Source organism: Pituophis catenifer, unplaced genomic scaffold (assembly GCF_029215685.1).
Source record: "Pituophis catenifer annectens isolate HBS135680 unplaced genomic scaffold, rPitCat1.0.hap2 SCAF_15, whole genome shotgun sequence".
Lineage (NCBI taxonomy): Eukaryota > Metazoa > Chordata > Lepidosauria > Squamata > Colubridae > Pituophis > Pituophis catenifer.
Genome location: NW_027256895.1, coordinates 682,434 through 699,561, shown reverse-complemented (window position 1 = coordinate 699,561; position 17,128 = coordinate 682,434). Strand labels below are relative to the sequence as shown.

The 17,128-nt window shown below is 53.7% G+C and overlaps 1 protein-coding gene and 1 long non-coding RNA gene across 2 annotated transcripts in view; both read left to right on the top strand.

The window, feature by feature from the left end:
• Window positions 1-11,155, top strand: part of ZAN (zonadhesin) — a 38,155-nt gene extending 27,000 nt beyond the window's left edge. The window contains 13 exon segments of the mRNA XM_070954518.1: window positions 2,517-2,644; window positions 4,193-4,464; window positions 5,261-5,469; window positions 5,783-5,924; window positions 6,022-6,272; window positions 6,628-6,757; window positions 7,878-8,076; window positions 8,623-8,784; window positions 8,938-9,012; window positions 9,641-9,803; window positions 9,805-9,849; window positions 10,685-10,814; window positions 11,055-11,155. Coding sequence (XP_070810619.1) covers window positions 2,517-2,644; window positions 4,193-4,464; window positions 5,261-5,469; window positions 5,783-5,924; window positions 6,022-6,272; window positions 6,628-6,757; window positions 7,878-8,076; window positions 8,623-8,784; window positions 8,938-9,012; window positions 9,641-9,803; window positions 9,805-9,849; window positions 10,685-10,814; window positions 11,055-11,155 — 2,007 coding nt within the window.
• A 169-nt stretch (window positions 11,156-11,324) lies between these two features.
• On the top strand, window positions 11,325-12,797 carry LOC139324975 (uncharacterized). The gene is made up of 3 exons (XR_011601072.1): window positions 11,325-11,372; window positions 12,576-12,628; window positions 12,715-12,797. It is a non-coding gene; the product is annotated as an uncharacterized lncRNA (long non-coding RNA).
• Window positions 12,798-17,128: the final 4,331 nt, after the last annotated feature.

Genomic DNA, 17,128 nt, shown 5'->3' with positions numbered 1-17,128 from the left:
TTTTCCTGGCCTTCTAAAGCCTCCCTCTGCGTACTGGATCTTGGAAATGTATATTTAACATCTGATCATTTTAGAGACGTCCCATATTTAAACACTATTTGTCTTTATTTATTTATTTATTTATTTATTTATTTATTTATTTATTTATTATTTAAATTTGTATACCGCCCTTCTCCCGAAGGACTCAGGGCGGTGAACAGCCAAAATTTAAAACACATACATTATAAAAATTAAGAAGAATTAAAACAGAATTAAATCAGTTTGGCTTCCCTAAATTTTAAAACCCTTTCCCCATAAAATAACCCATTAAAATTTTAAGCCAGCCCGGCTTGCTGGAATAAGAAAGACTTTAACGCTCGGCAGAAAGTACGGAGGTCCGGGATCAGTCGTATCCCTGGGGGTAGCTCATTCCAGAGGGCAGGTGCCCCCACAGAGAAGGCTCTCCCCCTGGGGGTCATCAGTCGACATTGCCTGACCGACGGCACCCTGAGGAGACCCTCTCTGTGGGAGCGAATTGGCCGGTGGGAGGTTATCGGTGGCAGAAGGTGGTCTCGTAAGTACCCGGGCCCTAAGCCATGGAGCGCTTTAAAGATGAGAACCAATATCTTGAAGCGCACCCGGAAGACCACCGGGAGCCAGTGCAGCTCACGCAGGAGAGGTGTCACATGAGAGCGGGTGCAGGACATTCTATGCAAAAGGAAAGCTTTGAGGCTGGTTCTGGAGCCCTGGGCCATCTCCACATCGGTCCTCTCCCCGTTCTTTATGGTTTGACCCTTTGCTATGTGCTAGCCGTGTGAAAAAATGAATAAATCCTGGATTGTATAAACAGAGGCATAGAATCAAAATCACGTGAAGTCTTAGCACTGCTTTATAAAACCCTAATAAGGCCACGCCTGGAATCCTGCAACCAATTTTGGTCACCACACTACATAAAAATGTTGAGACTTTGGGAAAAAAGTGCAGAGAAGAGCAACCTAAGTTGCTTAAAGGCCTGGAGACTAAAACATAGAAAGAACGGCTGCAGGATTTGGGTTTGGCTAGTCTAGAGAAAAGAAGAATTAGGGGTGACATGATAGCAGCATTTCAGTATTTGAGGGGCTGCCACAAAGAGGAGGGGCTAAGATTATTACAAAGCACCCGAGGGCAGAGGACAAGAAACAATAGTTGGGAACTAATCAAGGAGAGAAGCAATCTGGAATTAAGGAGAAACTTCCTAACAGTGAGGACAATTAATCAGTGGAACTGCTTGCCACCAGAAGTTGTGGGTGCTTCATCACTGGATGTTTTTTAAGAAGAGATTGCATAACCATTTGTCTGAAATGGTAAACGGTCTCCTGCTTAAGCAGGGGGCTGGACTAGAAGACCTCCAAGCTCCCTTCCAGCTCTGACACCCTCCCCCCAGATACAGGGTGGGAGGCCCCTTAGAAAAATTGAGAATTGTTTTATATACAGTTCAGTCATATTGGGTTTGGGATGTGTTCTTTTGTTGGTTAGCATAATTTTACCCATCTATGATAACGCACATGCTCAGTAACTTTATATATATTAGATGTAGCATTTCATAGCATCCCATAAGACAGATACAGACTTCAGAGGATCATTAGAACTGCAGAAAAAACCATGGCTACCAGCCTGCCTTCCATGGAGGACCTGGATCCTGCACGAGTCAAAAAGAGGGCTGTGAAAATATCTGCAGACCCCTCGCATCCTGGACATAAAACAATTCAACTCCTACCTTCAAAACGATGCTATAGAGCCCTGCACACCAGAACAACTAGACACAAGGACAGTTTTTCCCGAACGCCATCACTCTGCTAAACAAATAATTCCCTCAACACTGTCAGACTATTTACTAAGTCTGCACTACTATTAATCTTCTCATCGTTCCCACCACCCATCTCCTCCCACTTATGACTGTATGACTGTAATTTTGTTGCTTGGATCCTTATGATTTATATTGATATTGATTGTTTCCTGATTGCTTATTTGTACCCTATGACTATCATTAAGTGTTGTACTTTATGATTCTTGACGAATGTATCTTGACTTTTTATGTACACTGAGAGCATATGCACCAAGATAAATTCCTTGTGTGTCCAATCACACTTGGCCAATAAAGAAATCTATTCTATTCTATTCTATTCTATTCTATTCTATTCTATTCTATTCTATTCCTATTCCTATTCCTATTCCTATTCCTATTCCTATTCCTATTCCTATTCCTATTCCTATTCCTATTTCTATTTCTATTCCTATTTCTATTCTATTCTATTCCCAGCAGGGTCTTGCTAAGGCTCAATTTCATATCCAGGGAGGTGTGTTTCCCACATTACAACGAGTTTCCAAGTTCCTAGAGTTCCAATCTTGGACCAGCCCTTATCAGGAGTTCACATTCCTGCTTCATTACTTCAAAAAACGAAAAGCCTTTAACAAAGGTTTACTCTTAGTTTACTGAAAACATTACTCAGAGCCTCACCCCACCTCCCGCTCTCATCAAATCCCCCTTCCCCTCTCAGGTTTGTGGCATGTGTGGTAACTTCAACAACCAGACTGCAGACGATTATCTGATGTCAAACGGACATTTGGCGGTCAATGACACCCAGTTTGGGAACAGCTGGAAAACACTGGGCGATAGTGACATCGGGTAAGTTGTTCGGGGGAAGATCGGGAAGTAAACTAAGATTAAGATAAACTTTATTCTCATGTTTTTTTTCCCCTGTGGGCACACTGGCACTCACTAAAAATGAAATTCTCTTGCCTGCTCTCAAAAGTGTACACGTACATAACACACATGTAGATATGCTATATACATACATCTGTATAGACCTCCTAACACAGTGTTTCTCAACCTTGGTAGCTTGAAGATGGGTGGACTTCAACTCCCAGAATCCCCCAGCCAGCAGTGCTACCTGTGTCCACCCAACTTCAAGCTTCCAAGGTTGAGAAACACTGCCCTAACATGTAACCAACAGGAAGCTTATAACTAACTTTGCAAAGGATCTTGGCAGCATAGGACACTTGTATGTAAATATTTAGTGTTTTTGGCAACTTTTAACAAGTGTGGATCTGGACTGTATAAGAAGACATTTCTGGATAAAAATAGATTTTGGAAGAATCTGCGGCGAAAGGGCTTTTAGACAACTGTGAGAAGCAGCACTTTGCTAATTCCAAAAAATATACAGGTAGTCCAACAACTTACAACTGCAATTTTATTTTATTTTTTTTGCTTTAATTTATATGCCGCCCTTCTCTGGAGACTCAGAGTGGCTTAAAAGGCGTTAAGCAATAGCCTTCATACTTTTGTATATTTATACAAAGTCAGCTTATTGCCCCCACAAACTGGGTCCTCATTTCCCCTACCTTAGAAAGGATGGAAGGCTGAGTCGACCTTGAGCCTGGTGAGAATTGAACTCACAGTAATTGCAAGCAGCAAATGTTAATAACAATGCTTTAGTCCACTGTACTACAGGCTTGAGCCCAGAATTATGGCTGTGCCAGTTGTTAATTTGGGGCTCAATTGTCTACAGAGATTCTCCATCATCCAGCTCATGGCTGTCCCAAAAGTGCTTTTTTTTCAAGAGGCAACTGGACTTTCTGGTTTTTCTTTGAAGACGTTTCCCTTCTCCTCCGAGAAGCTTCTTCTGCTCTGACTGGATGGTGGGGGATGGAAGGATTTATACTCCTTGCAGACAGCTGGTCATTTGCATCCTTGTAGAGAGTCGTTGAGGACACTTGGAGGATTGTCTGTGTCATCAGGGCCACATCCGTATCTCAACAGAGGGGGAGGGATAGGACACCTTCCATTTTCAGTCTACAACACGGCTCCTTTCAACAGTTCCAATTTGCACCACTCAGGTGACCCTGAGGACATAGGCAAACCTCCAAGTGGCCTCAACAACTCTCTACAAAGGATGCAAATGACCAGCTGTTTGCGAGGAGGATAAATCCTTCCATTCCCCACTGTCCAGTCAGAGCTGAAGAAGTTTCTCGGAGGAGAAGCGAAACGTCTTCAAAAGAAAAACCAGAAAGGCCTCTAGAAAAAGCACCTTTGGGACACTTGGGCTCAATTGTGGTCGTAATTTGAGGACTCCCTATACAGTCCGTCCCCTGTAATTCAATTCTAGAAAATCAAATTCTTCCTAAAACATCACAGCCTCTTTTTGTTTTTCTCTTTCCTCCTTCACGTGGACAGCTGCCAGCCAGATAACCGTCCGGACTTGAACCCCAACTGCTCCCTCCAGGAACTGGAGCGCCTGAGCGCCTTGTGCCTGGAGATCATGGCGCCCAAGTACGAAGCTTGCCACTCCCTCATCGACCCGAAGCTTTTCTTCCAGAACTGCCTTTACGACATGTGTCAGTACCAGGGCATGACCTCCGTCCTCTGCGACAACATCCAGGCCTACGTGGAGGCCTGCAAGAGCCACGGCGTGACCGACATCTCCTGGAGAAACAGCACCTTCTGTCGTAAGCGCTCTGGGGGGGCAGCAGGGGGGGGGAAGGCCCCCCACACACACACACACAGGAAGGACACAGCAAGCGAGGCAAAGGATCAGAGTGAACGGGAGGGAGGGCAGTCCGGCGAGTCCGGCACCTGAAGGGCATTCAAAAAGTCAATGGTGAACTTCTGCCTCTGGGCCCGTCTTCTTATCTGCCACAATTCCCAAGTAGCCTCACCGTTGTCACTTTGTGGTCTTCCAGCACTGTTGTGGGGGGGCTTTCTGCCTACATTTGTCATACAGGCAGTCCTCGACTTACAACGGTTCATTTAGTGACGGCTCAAAGCTACAATGGCACTGAAACAAGTGACTTAGTACCACTTTTCACACGATGGTTGTGGCGTCCCCCGTGGCCACGTGACCAAAATTGAGATGCTTGACAACCGGTTCCTATTTATGCCGGTCGCAGCTTCCCAGGGTCATGTGACCCCCCCTTTTGCGACCTTCTGACAAGCCAAGTCCATGGGGAATCCAGGTTCACTTAACAGCCATGGGACTGATTTTAAAAAATGCAGCATTTCCCCGGGTCCCGGGTCCAAAATCTGGGTGCTTGACAGTTGTAGTGTCAGGTTGGGCTCAATTGTGTCGTAAATCGAGGACTACCTGTGTTCGTGCCATTAGATTAGAGTAAAAGCCTCCCCCATCCGACACATGTTTTACTAGAAATATCCTCAACCGCCCGGTTTAAGACAAGGGGAGAAATCGGCTTCTGTGTCCAAAAGTAATTCTTGCTTCTCCTGGGCTTCTCTCTCTTCCTGGCGCAGCTCTTCCCTGCCCTCCAAACAGCCACTTCTCCGAATGCGCCTCTCCCTGTCCGGCTACCTGCTCCAACCTCTATGCCCCTGCCAGCTGCCACCACCCCGCACCCTGCGTAGAGGGCTGCGCCTGCGACCGAGGCTACGTGCTCAGCGACTTCACCTGCGTCCCGATGCGGGAGTGTGGGTGTCAGGGCCCTCAGCAGGAATACCACAATGTAAGTGGGGAGGGGCTTGTGCTGGACCGAGGGCCTCCCGTCTTCTATGGGCAGTGCCACTCTTAAGTCAAACCCTGCGCCAGTTACCTTTGGATGCTCGCGATACGAGTAGCCCCAAAAACCTCTCGGCTGCTTCCTCCCAGGATCTATGCAGGTCTGTCAAGTGGAGATCACCTGGTGGTCTTCCATCCAGATGCCCACAAGGCTGAGGCTACTCGGCCTTCTGAAACTGGCCGGAGGTGGGGGCAGCCGAGCGTGGCATCAAACCGGCCAGGGAGATCCTGGAGCCTCACCTGCTGCTCTTTCTTTCTAGTCTGGAGACACCTGGGTGACGAGCGGCTGCCAGGAACACTGCACCTGCCTGAGTGGGCAAATTCAGTGCCAGGCTTTCAGCTGCCCAATGGGGTCCCAGTGCAGCACCAGCAATGAGGGCCTTCACTACTGCCGGCCCACCAGTGAGTCCGCAGGGTACCTAGGACTATGGAGTGGGGGGGGAGATCTCCACATTGCTCTCCCCCCCTTACAGTTTTGCAAACTCTTTTTCTCTGGCAGCCTTCCACCAGTGCGTGATCTCGGGGGACCCCCACTACCGCACCTTCGACAACTTCGTCCACCACTTCCAAGGCCGGTGCACCTACACCTTGACTCGGACGCTGGGGCGAGTCCCCCAGGGGCTGGAACCCCTCTCCGTGGCCGGCCGGAACCACCGCCGATCCAGCCTCCACCGCGTCTCCTTCCTGCGCGAAGTCTACGTGGAGGTGCTGGGCTTCCGCGTCACCCTGATGCAGGGACGCAAGATGGCGGTGAGCAGCCAGGAGATTTGCTTGAGGGACGATGTGCCGGGGGTGTGTGTGTGGTTCTTGGCCGGACGGTGCTTCTTTCCAGCTCATCTTGGTTCTTGGGATCTTGGATGGCCTCTGCTCCCTGATGTGGATGCCCCCATCCCAGGCCCACTCACCAACTGGTCTTAGAGACCCATGGCCTCTGACCATGCTCCTCCTCCTCCTCCTCTTCCACTTCCTCTTCTTTCTCCTCCTCCTCCTCTTCTTCTCCGTGTGAACAACCCACCAGAGGAGTCGCTTTGGGTATCCTTTCCCCTTTGCCCCTCCAACTGCTGCCCCCAGCTGCCCCCCAGTGACGGCTACCCTTTTCTTCCAGGTCAACGGCGTGATGGTCACTCCTCCCTACTCCCCCACGGAGGGGCTCCAGATCACCCAGAGGGGCCGCAGACTGATTGTAGAGACCAGTTTTGGCTTCTCAACCTCGTATGACGGCCACAATGTTGCCGGTGAGTATTGTCTGGGGAGGGAAGGAAGAGAAGGAAGAGGGGGGTATGTGCGTCTCCCTCACCAGATGGACGCTAACTGGACCTCGGCTCGTGGAGCACAGTTTCTGGCAAGGAACACCCCCCTTTGGGGCCGTGTTGTGGGGCAGGGATGGTTCAAGAGCAGGAATGGGTGTTTGTTGTGAACTCCACAAGTCCCAGTGCATCGGGAGGGGGAGGGCTGTCCCGTCTCCCCACTGAAGTATCTCAGCAATCGGGCAGGTGGGATTCAGAAGACATGAGAAACAAACAACCTGCAGGAACGCGAGGGATCTCGTCCCCTGGCCTAGCCAAGAGGTCTGGGTGCCACTGCGGAGGCTGTGTGCAAAGGACAGGCTATTCCCAAGTAGAAAAAGGGGAGGGGGGATTTCACCGGGTGGTCTCAGCTGGAGCGCCAGGTAGGCAGAAGGGGGGGTATCATCTTTGGGCACCTCTGGAAAAGCTGGCAGGGAGGTGCCCTCCTTACTTAGAGCTCAAAGTGACCCATCGTACACACACCCATTCTAGAGGGTTCCCACAAGACCCTCTGCTGGTGTTTCGGGGTCCCTAGAAGGTCATCTGAATCTCAGGAGCTGCTACCCTGGCACAAACTACAGATAATCCTCGATTTACAACTGCACAACTGAAGCCAAAGACGGTCGTTAAGTGAGTTTTGTCCCATTTCGTGACCTTCCTTGCAATAAATTGTTAAGTGAATAACTCTGGTTTTCCAGTTACTGACGCAGTTGTTAAGTGAATCTGGTTTCCCCGTGGACTTTGCTCAGCAGAAGGTCATAAAAGGGGGCCACATGACCCTGGTTCACTGCAACCGTCATAAATGCGAGTCAGTGTGCCAAGCGTCTGAATTTTGATCATGGAGATGCTGCAACGGTCATAAGTGTGGAAAGCGGTCATAAGTCACTTTTTTCAGTGCCGTTGTACCTTGAAACAGTCACTAAATGAATTGTTGTAAGTCGAGGACTACCTGTAGGGGCTTGGATGTAAGGGTGACCCATACAGAGACCCCCTCCGCCAGGCGGGAGACCCAGGGGGAGGCGGGAGGGGGGCTGGGCTGAGTCGTCCCTCTTTCTCTCTGGGTCCTCAGAGATTGTCCTGCCCAGCACCTACCAGCAGCGGGTTGGCGGCCTCTGCGGGAATTATGACGGCCGTCGCAATAACGAGTACATGAAGCCAGATGGGACGCGGGCTCGGACACTCAATGCCTTTGGCAACAGCTGGCAGGTTACGGTCAAGAGGATGGAGCTGGACGGAGGCAGCGGGAACTTCGGCCCTGCCAGAGTCAGGTCAGCTGGGGGGCCTGAAAGGAGGGTCCTGGGAGGAGGCACTGGGCCCCCAGGAAGAATCAAGCAAGGATCAATCAATCAGTCAATCAATTCAGGAAGGCAAGACAAGAAACCACGGATGATTGATTGATCAATTGATTGATCGATTGATCGATTGATCGATTGATTGATCGATTGAAGGCAGACTAGAAACAACGGATGGAAACCAATCAAGGAGAGAAGCAACTTGGAATTAAGGAGAAACTTCCTAAGCGAGAGAATAGTTAACCAGTGGAACTGCTTGCCACCAGAAGCTGCGAATGCTCTAACACTGGAGGTTTTTAAGGAGAGACTGGACAACTGTTTGTCTGCAATGGGGCAGAGTCTCCTGCTTGGGCAGGGGGCTGGACTAGAAGACCTCCAAGGTCCCCTCCAGCTCTATTCTATTCTGACTGCTTGCTTGCTTGATCTTCCACGTGGGTTTGAGCAGCCCAAAGGGCTGTTGCTCTGGCTTGGCTCTCAGCCCCGGGTGCGAATTCTGAAGCAGCCCCCCCCCTTTCCCGACAGGCGTCAGGAGCCGGAAGAAGAGCCCGAATCGGGGTTCGAGGAGGACTGCACCCCAGAGCAGCTGGCCTCCGTCAACGGGACCAAGGCCTGCGGGGCATTGTCGGACCCCAGCGGCCCCTTCTCAGCCTGCCACGCCGTGGTGTCCCCTGCCCCTTTCCAAGAGTGAGTGTGCAAAGCGGGGGTGGGGTGAGTGTGCAAAGTGAGGGTGTGGCCAAAGGAGCCCCGACTGCGTCTAACGGCTTCCCCTTTGGACTGGCAGGAGCTGCGTCTACGACCTGTGCGCCTTGTTTAACGACACGGAGCTCCTGTGCCAAGACCTGGAGGCCTATGCCCAGCTGTGCCAGGAGCAGAAGGTGGACCTGGGGCTGTGGCGGCAGAAGATCGGCTGCGGTGAGTACCCCAGGCCCTGGCACGGGGTTTGGCATAAATAGAGGGAGCCTCTCCAGCGTGGCATCGTGCCATCTCCCCTGCCCTGCCCGCTGCCTCTCCAAATGAGCTTGGCCACAAGGCAGCCACAAGGCAGCTGGTCCTTGACTTACGTCCGCTCATACGGACCCCCAGGTACCCAGCGGTCGGTCTGACCCAGATTCGGTGTTCTGACGGTCGCTCTGCAGTCATGCAAACGCATGTCTGGCACTGTTGCCATTCGCAGTTTTGGTCAAAACCCTGCCTGTAAGGAACCACGGGTTCGCTGATTCCCTCAATGACCGCCACGGCAAAAGAGATCCTGAAAAAGGGTCGGTCACGTGGCAGACCCGTTTAATGCCATGATGGTCGTAACTCAAGGACTGCCTACCCACCACCCTTGAATCAGCGGGGGCCTGTGCTGAACTGCCTGCTTGGGGGCACAAGACCCCCTTCTTGAGAAAAAAGCCTGATTTGGGTCTTTTTCTCTTTTTCTCTCTTTTTCTTTCTTTCTTTCTTTCTTTCTTTCTTTCTTTCTTTCTTTCTTTCTTTCTTTCTTTCTTTCTTTTCTTTCTTTCTTTCTTTCTTTCTCTCTCCCTCTCTCCCCCCACAGCAATGGAGTGCCCGGCCCATACCAGCTACCAGCCTTGCATGACTGCCTGCCCTGCGAGCTGTGCCAACCTGGCTGCCCAGTCCAACTGCGAGGCCTCTTGCGTGGAGGGCTGTGCCAGCGACCCCGGCTACGTCCTCAGCGGGCTGGTCAGCGTCCCTTACGACCAGTGTGGCTGCTCCAGCTTTGGCCAGTATTACCAGGTAGGAGCTGCCTTCCTCTTCCCCTCCCCTCTCTTCTCCCTTCCTTCCTTCCTTCCTTCCTTCGTTCCCCCTCTCTCTTTTCCTTCCTTCCTTCAACCTATCTCCTTCCTCCTTTCCTCTTTCACTCTTTCCTTCTCTCTCTCCTTCCTTCCTTTTTTATTCTTTCTTTCTCTTTCTCTGTTCCTTCTTTCCTTCCTCCAAACTATCTCCTCTTTCCTTCTTTCCCCTTTCACTTTCTCCCTCCCTCTCTCTCTCTCTCTCTCTGGTCTCTGTTCCTCCCTCTCTTCCTTCCCCCCCCTTTTCCTTCCTCTGTGCATCTCCCTAACCCAACCTTAACCCTTCCTCCCTTTTTCCCTCTTTTTCCTTTTCCTTCCTTCCATCCATCCTTCCTTCAACCTATCTCCTCCTTCCTTCTTTCCTTCCTTCCTTCCTTTTCTTTTTCTTTCTCTCGCTCTGTTCCTTCCTTCCTCCCTCCCTCCAACCTCCCTCCTCCTTCCTTCTTTCCTTTCTCTCTCTCTTTCACCCTTTCTCCCTCCCTTCCACTCTCTCTGCCCCATCTCTCTCTGTTCCCCCCTCCCTCCCTCCCTCCCTCCCTCCCTTCCATTTGGGGCTGGGGAAAATAAGATCCGAGTCCTTCTTGCATCTTCTCAAATTCCTCTTCCAAACTGGAGCTAATCTTGGAGTCGGTCCACGAGAGGTTTCAGGGCAGGGGAACTCAGGGCGGCCGAGTGGTGGCTGATGGGTGTTGCCAGCCGCAGTGCCCTTTGGCGAGGAGAGGGCATCTGGGGGTGGGCAGAGGTTTTCCCGGCCTAGCACCGAGCCCCCTTCTCTCCAGATCAACGAGACCTTCGTGACGGAGGATTGCTCCCAGCGATGCACCTGCCAGGCCACGAGAGTCCTGGACTGCTCGCCGGCCGGATGCGGCCCAGGGGAGATCTGCGCCGTGTCCAACTACGTCCGCAGCTGCTTCCAAGGTGAGCAGGCCAGGGAGGAGGGTCTGTGCAGGGTTCCTGCGCTCTGTCGCTGGGGACAGTTCCTCGCCCCTCGGGGGCGCCACGGTCGGTGCCTCCCCTTTGTGCCACGTCTCGCCCGCCTCTTCCTCCACAGACAACGCCTGTCTCAGCAGCCCCTGCCAGAACGAGGGGACGTGCGTGGTCACCCCGGGGGGCTTCAAGTGCCTCTGCCTCGAGGGCTACATCGGATCCCTCTGTGAGGATTCCCCGCTGGAGAGCTCAACCCCAGCGCCCCCCAAAACCAGCGCCTCCAGCGCCTCCAGTGCCACCAGTACCATCAGTACCATCAGCCAGACGACTAACGCAGGTAGGCAGACCCCCGCCACGCTTTTCCCCCCCCGGGCCTGGGTCCCTCTGGCCCCTCACTCCCTCCTCTGCTCCCTTCTTTGCTCTTCTTGCCCCCCCAGGAAACCCCAACGGACCCGACTTGCTGGTCATCCTGCTGGGCGTCTTCATCCCCCTGGCCGTCATCCTCCTCCTGACCTTGATCATCCTCTGCGCCTGTCGGCACCGGAACCAGTAAGGAGGGGTCTCAGTCTGGGTGGAACTGGGCCCCACCACCAACCCCAGTGATAGAGTTTGGGGAGGAGGGGGCGGGAACAATAATGAGGATGAGGATGGCATAAAACCATGGGGAGGAGGCTTGCGGGCAAGAGAACTGTTTTACCAAGAAAGGAGAATATTTGTAGCTCAGGGTTGAAATGAGGGGTCCTTGAGGGTCTCTGAGCTAGGTGGGTGGGGGGATTGCAGATGTTTCACGACCCAACTAGGGAACATCATCAGTGTTAGAAGGAGGAGGAGAGGAGGAGAGAGGAGAAGGTGGAAGAAGAGGAAGAGGAGAAGAAAGGAGGAAGGGGGAGGAGGAGGAGAAAATGGACTGTGGGGTCCTTGGTGGTCTATGAGCTGGGTGGTTTTCTTCCAGACGTTTCATGACCCAACTAGGGAACATCATCAGTTGTCCTGTTACCTAGTTTGGGTCATGAAACAAGCTCAGAGGCCACCAAGGCGAAATGTTTGGCAGCTTGCTGCCGGCTGAGCCCCCTGTGAGCCATCGGGGCTGCCCTGCCCACGTGCTCCAGGGTGTGACCCACCAGCTGCCTCTCATTTCAGGAGAGGGTGTGATGAGCCGGTTCTCTGCAGTGCTCTCCCCCCTCCCCCTCCCCCTGCCAGCCCCCAGACCCCTCCTTTTCCTCACCAGGCTTCTCCCGGCCCCCTAAGTCAGGGGTCTCAAACTCCATTTCATTGAGGGCCACATCAGGATTGTGTTTGACCTCGGAGGGGTGGGTGTGGCCAGAGTGGGCGTGGCCTGCTCGATGTCACTCATGTCAGGGGAGCCTGGGGCAGCCCAATGATCTGTCAGCAAAAACAGGCTCCCGAGGTCCGTTTCTGGCTGCGACGCCATCCTGCAACCTTCTGCACGCAGCCCTCCCGAGCTCTGTTTTTGCTGGCAGAGGGTTGCAGGAGGCCATCGCAGACAGAAACGGACCTCGGGAGCCTGTTTTCACTGGCAAAGGCACTGCGGGCCGGTCCGTCGCTGTTTCCTGGGTGGCCCCTCAGACAGGCATTGTGAGAGACGCCCACAGGGCACGCGAGAAGCCTCCTGCGCGCTACTAAGCAGGGCCAGGGCTCAGGTGGCCCAGCCTTCATGGCCCACAGGAGGCTTCCCAGACGGGCTTCAGACCCCGATTCCCCCAGATTCACTTGGCCTTCGTGTCTTTTCAGCGGGTACAAAACGAAGCTGGAGGAAGACCGCATCTCCATCATTTCGACCGCAGGTGAGCCCCTGCGCCATCTGGGCACCCGGCAGCTGGCACCCAGCACACCAGGGCTGCTCTGACGGATGCGCCCTTCTGTCTTTCAGGCTTCCGTGGCTTGTGAGGCCCCGACCCACGAGAAGAGCGTCTCCCTCGCCCATCCCCCATAGGTCACGACAGGACTCTCCCCCACCCCCCAATCTCTAGAGCTGGCTTCATTGGGAGGACAATGAGGGAACCTCCACCCCAACTCCACCCAGATCAACGGGCACCCACCAAGTAGCTGGCCATGGCATCCAGTTTCCTCCAGGATCTGTTGGTTGGTCCCTGACAGTGGCCTCGTCTCTGCATGCCCCCAGGAGGGGAAGGACCTCTGCAGAAAGTGCCTGGGAGGAAGGGAGGAAGATAGGAAGGAAGGAAGGAAGGAAGGAAGGAAGGAAGGAAGGAGGAAGATAGGAAGGAAGGAAGGAAGGAAGAAGGGAGGGAGGGAAGGAAGGAAGGTGTTCTTTTCCAAACCCCCTCTCGTCCATATATGTGAGACCCCATTCCGTGGGGAGCAGAGCAAACTGGATCCCCTCTTTCCTGCAGGCCCCACTGCCACCCCACAGTGATGTTCAAAGAAAGAACCCCAACAATTTTTGCTACCCCAACAGGCTCAAGGCCGGCTAATGTCTTGGTTGGGCTGCAGGCCGCCAGGTGGGGGAGAGAGTGAGGCCAGGGCCCCTGTGGGGAGCAAAGAGTTGGGGTCATGGGGGGGGAGAGATATTTAAATCCCAGATTTAATTCCTGGCACAACCTGAGCCCACCTCCAGGGGGAGCTCTAACACTAAAAGCCAGAAACGCACCTGTAAAGCAGGTTGATGGATGGGCAGCTGCACCACCCTTGTGCTGGGAGCCCCTCCCCACCACCTGGAATTCCCCGCGTGCTCTTGGGGCCCTGGACCCACGGCAGAAGGCATTTGCTGCGAGGACTACGGTCCCTGACCTCCCTCCCTGGTGCTGATTGGCCACAGTTTCCATCAGGCCCAGATCATCTTTGTCGCAGGTGCCCAAGAGGGTGGGCAGCCTTCCCTGAGGAGCTGGCTCCAGCCAGCCCAACCCCCAGGGAGGCCACCTGAATGTGCTCCACTGTTGCAGGTCGCACCGTTTCCTCTCAGGGAGGGGCTCCCTTGGCCATCCAGATGTTCCAATGCATCCCCCTTCTCTCCTGCCTTCCTGGGACTGCCTTAGGGGCTCTTAGGGGGAGGGTCCCATGCCATGACAGAGAAAGGCCTGGGCTCTCTGCCTGCTTAGCAGGAGGCCTGGGGCTTCCCCTCCATCCACCAGCCCGGACTCAGATCGGTCCAAAGCAGCTGGGCAGAAAAGCCCTGTTGCAGCTTCCCAGAAGCTCCTGGCGACATCCAAGCGATTCCTCTGGGTAGCAACCTGGTCCCGGAGGTCCTGCCTGCCTTTAAATCCATGTTTGTCGACCGTAATGACTTTCCTTCAGCTGAGGAGCCAGGATGTGGGGCTGAGGGTCAAAAGCACCCATCCCACAGCAGCAGTTGAGTGGGCCACTTTGCAAAGCCCCTCCCCCCCAGGTGTGCTCCGATTGCCCCGATGCGAGAGGCACACAGATACACTGTACGTTGATTATTTTTTTAAGGGATGCCAGCCTCGCACACACATCTGCTGGGCTCGTATCTCCACCACCAAGATACACAACCGTGCAAAACTTTTAATTAGATACGTTGTTCTATTGTCCTATTGTATTTTTCCATTCCTCAACAACAAATTTGATTGTGTTGAACTATTTCTCTGGTCAAGGACTCTTAATAAAGATAATGCCTAAAAAAATGCCTCAGCAGAATAGACAAAATGACTTCCCCCTTTCACAGGCCTGGGGAGGCAGGAGCCAGCTGGAATCTTAGGGCTGGGGGGGCCCCTCTGAACCCTGGGCAAAAGGTTGGCAGAAGGGGCATAGAAAGGATGCCATGCAGAGCTCATGGTGTCTCTCAATGGGTGGACTTCAACTCCCAGAATTCCCCAATAAACATGTTTAAGATGGGTGGACTTCAACTCCCAGAATTCCCGAGTTATCTTGTTTTAAGATGGGTGGACTTCAACTCCCAGAATTCCCCAACCAGCCACCCTTACATTGGAATGCCCAGACCTGTTCTACTCATATGGGAATCCGACCAAACTGAAATCATCTGGAACACCTTTGCCCCCCCCTTCCCTTTCACTTCTTCCAGGGGTTCCCCCAACATCTGGCGCTCCGCGGCTGTGTCCAACCTGCCACGGTTCTCGGCTGTTCTTCCAGAGCCCTCCTCTGCCAGCCGCCTCTGCCCCACATCCCACAGGGCACAGCCCCCGTCCCCAGGCGAGAGAGAAGATGGATCCCAGCCCGATGGGGGAGGTAGTACCTGGGAATTCCAGGCCTGGAAAGTTCCTCCAGGAGTTTTATCACCCTCCTTGTTTGCCCTGATTAAGCTCCGCTGTGGAGCTGGCTGCCTTATCAGCTGTCTGTTTGCAAAGGAGGGCAGCTTCAATGGGGCCGTTATGGCCGGAGATTAAGACAGCTGATGCCCCCCCCCTGCCCCACAAGATCCGGCCCAGTTCGGAGGCCTGGTGGAGCAGGACTGCAGGGTCTCTGGCTGTGCCAGGGCTGTGCGCCGGTCAGGGCTTCTAAGCCCAAAGGAAGCCAACCCTGTGACTGTGACGGGAGGGGAAGCCCCCTTGAGGGTGCCTTGTGGTCAGCTCAGCCCACCCTTGCCAGGGAAGCAGCACGGAGGCTCCCGGTCAGCAGCCCAGCTGGAGGGCACTTCCTGAAGAGAACCAAGCGTGGATTACGCATTGAATTCCCCTCGGGGCTCTGGGGGAGAAACCCAGCCAGGCCTCCCCTCCCTCCCCTCAGCACTGAGGCCAAGTGCCCCAAAGGGAGCCCCTCCCCCACGGCTGGGGATCCCCCTGCACAGGGACCCCCACTCTGGCTCTCCCAGCAGCCCACTTGGGGTTTCGCTACATGGCAGGAAAGAGGCTTCCTGCCCCCTTCGTCTGAAGCCAGGAGGCTGCGAGCTCTAGTTCTGCCTTAGCCATGAAAGGCAGCTGGGTGACTTTGGGCCAATCACCAGGAGACGGCGAGTTCTAGTCCTGCCTTGGGCACGAAAGCTGACTGGGTGCCTTTGGGCCAGCCCCTCTCTCCCTTAGCCCGATCCGCCTCACAGGGTGGTTGTTGTGGGGAAAGTAGGGGGAGGAAGGAGTGTTGTGTTTGCCGCCTTGAACTAATTGTAAAAATAATAAAGAATCTGGAATATCAATAAATGTTTAATGAAAAATATTAAAAGCCACCTGCTTTCTTTGACGTGACCTGCCCTGTCACTCAGCCTGGAAAGTGAAACCGCCAGACGGACCTCATAAATTCCCAGGGTCCGAGTGTCCATCTGCGGCCCTTGTGTCTTCTGGCTTGGCCCCAGCATCGTCCTGGGTCAATCCCCAGCATGGGTGGCGCAAAAAAGATCCCCCACCCCCCTCAGAGCAGCCTCAGACCCAACACTGAGGATTTTGCTATACAAGCACGAAACGCCAGCAGCCCTGGAGAAGACTGGAGAAGAGGCTGCAAATGTCTCATTCTGGGCCGGCTTGGCTTGGGGGGGGGGCCTGTAACTTCACACCCCCACCCCCACCAGTCTCCCAGCAGCCTCCCTCTGCCACCCAGCAATGGGGACTCTGCCACAAGCCCTGGCCGGCACTCCTGCCTGCCCACTGCAACCTCCGCCAAGGTCCCGGGGTTATCGTGGTTTGTTATATCGTGAAGCAATTGGGCACGTGTGGCGTTGTGGCCCAGAGATAACAGGGAGCCAGAGGTGGCCAGAGGGGGAGGCTGCCCAAAGGATGCGTCAGCAGAGGAAAAGGGGGTTCACTGATGAGAGACGCCCCCCCTCCCACAGCTGTGGATCTCGAAGCCTCCGACCCCTCCCAGGGTGCCCAAGCAGCCACCCAACCACACAAAATCTGTACATGTCAGTCCTTGGTAAGTTGTAGCTTTGACTTAATTGCCTTTTCACTGTAGTTTCACCTGCGCAGGTGGGAGGACGACCACCTGGCTTCTTCCCTGTTTCCACAGTGTGTTTTATGTGGTTTCATTGTCCCCTTTTCTTATTTCAATGGTAGCTTTTGTGTATTTTAGGGCAAATTATCCGGGGACCTTTGGCCATTGGGACACTTTAAAAATATATATATATATATACATGATAAATGAAGAGTTCCGAGTTTAGGAACTGAAAGCGATTGGGGAGGGGCGGCAATTTGCACACCGCCTTCCCAGCTGCACGCGTGGAAAGCGGGGTGGCGTGGGGGACCCCAACTTTCCACCTGTTGGGAAGAATCGCCGCTGCGCAAGGAGGAGGAACAGCGGTGCAAGTGCGCTCCGAAAGACCCTCCCGCAGGCGGATGGGGTAGCAGAGTGGAGCGGGGGGGGGCGGACTTTCTCTCGGGGGGGGCACGCCCAATGGGCTTTTCTCCCATCCCGAAGCAGCCGGT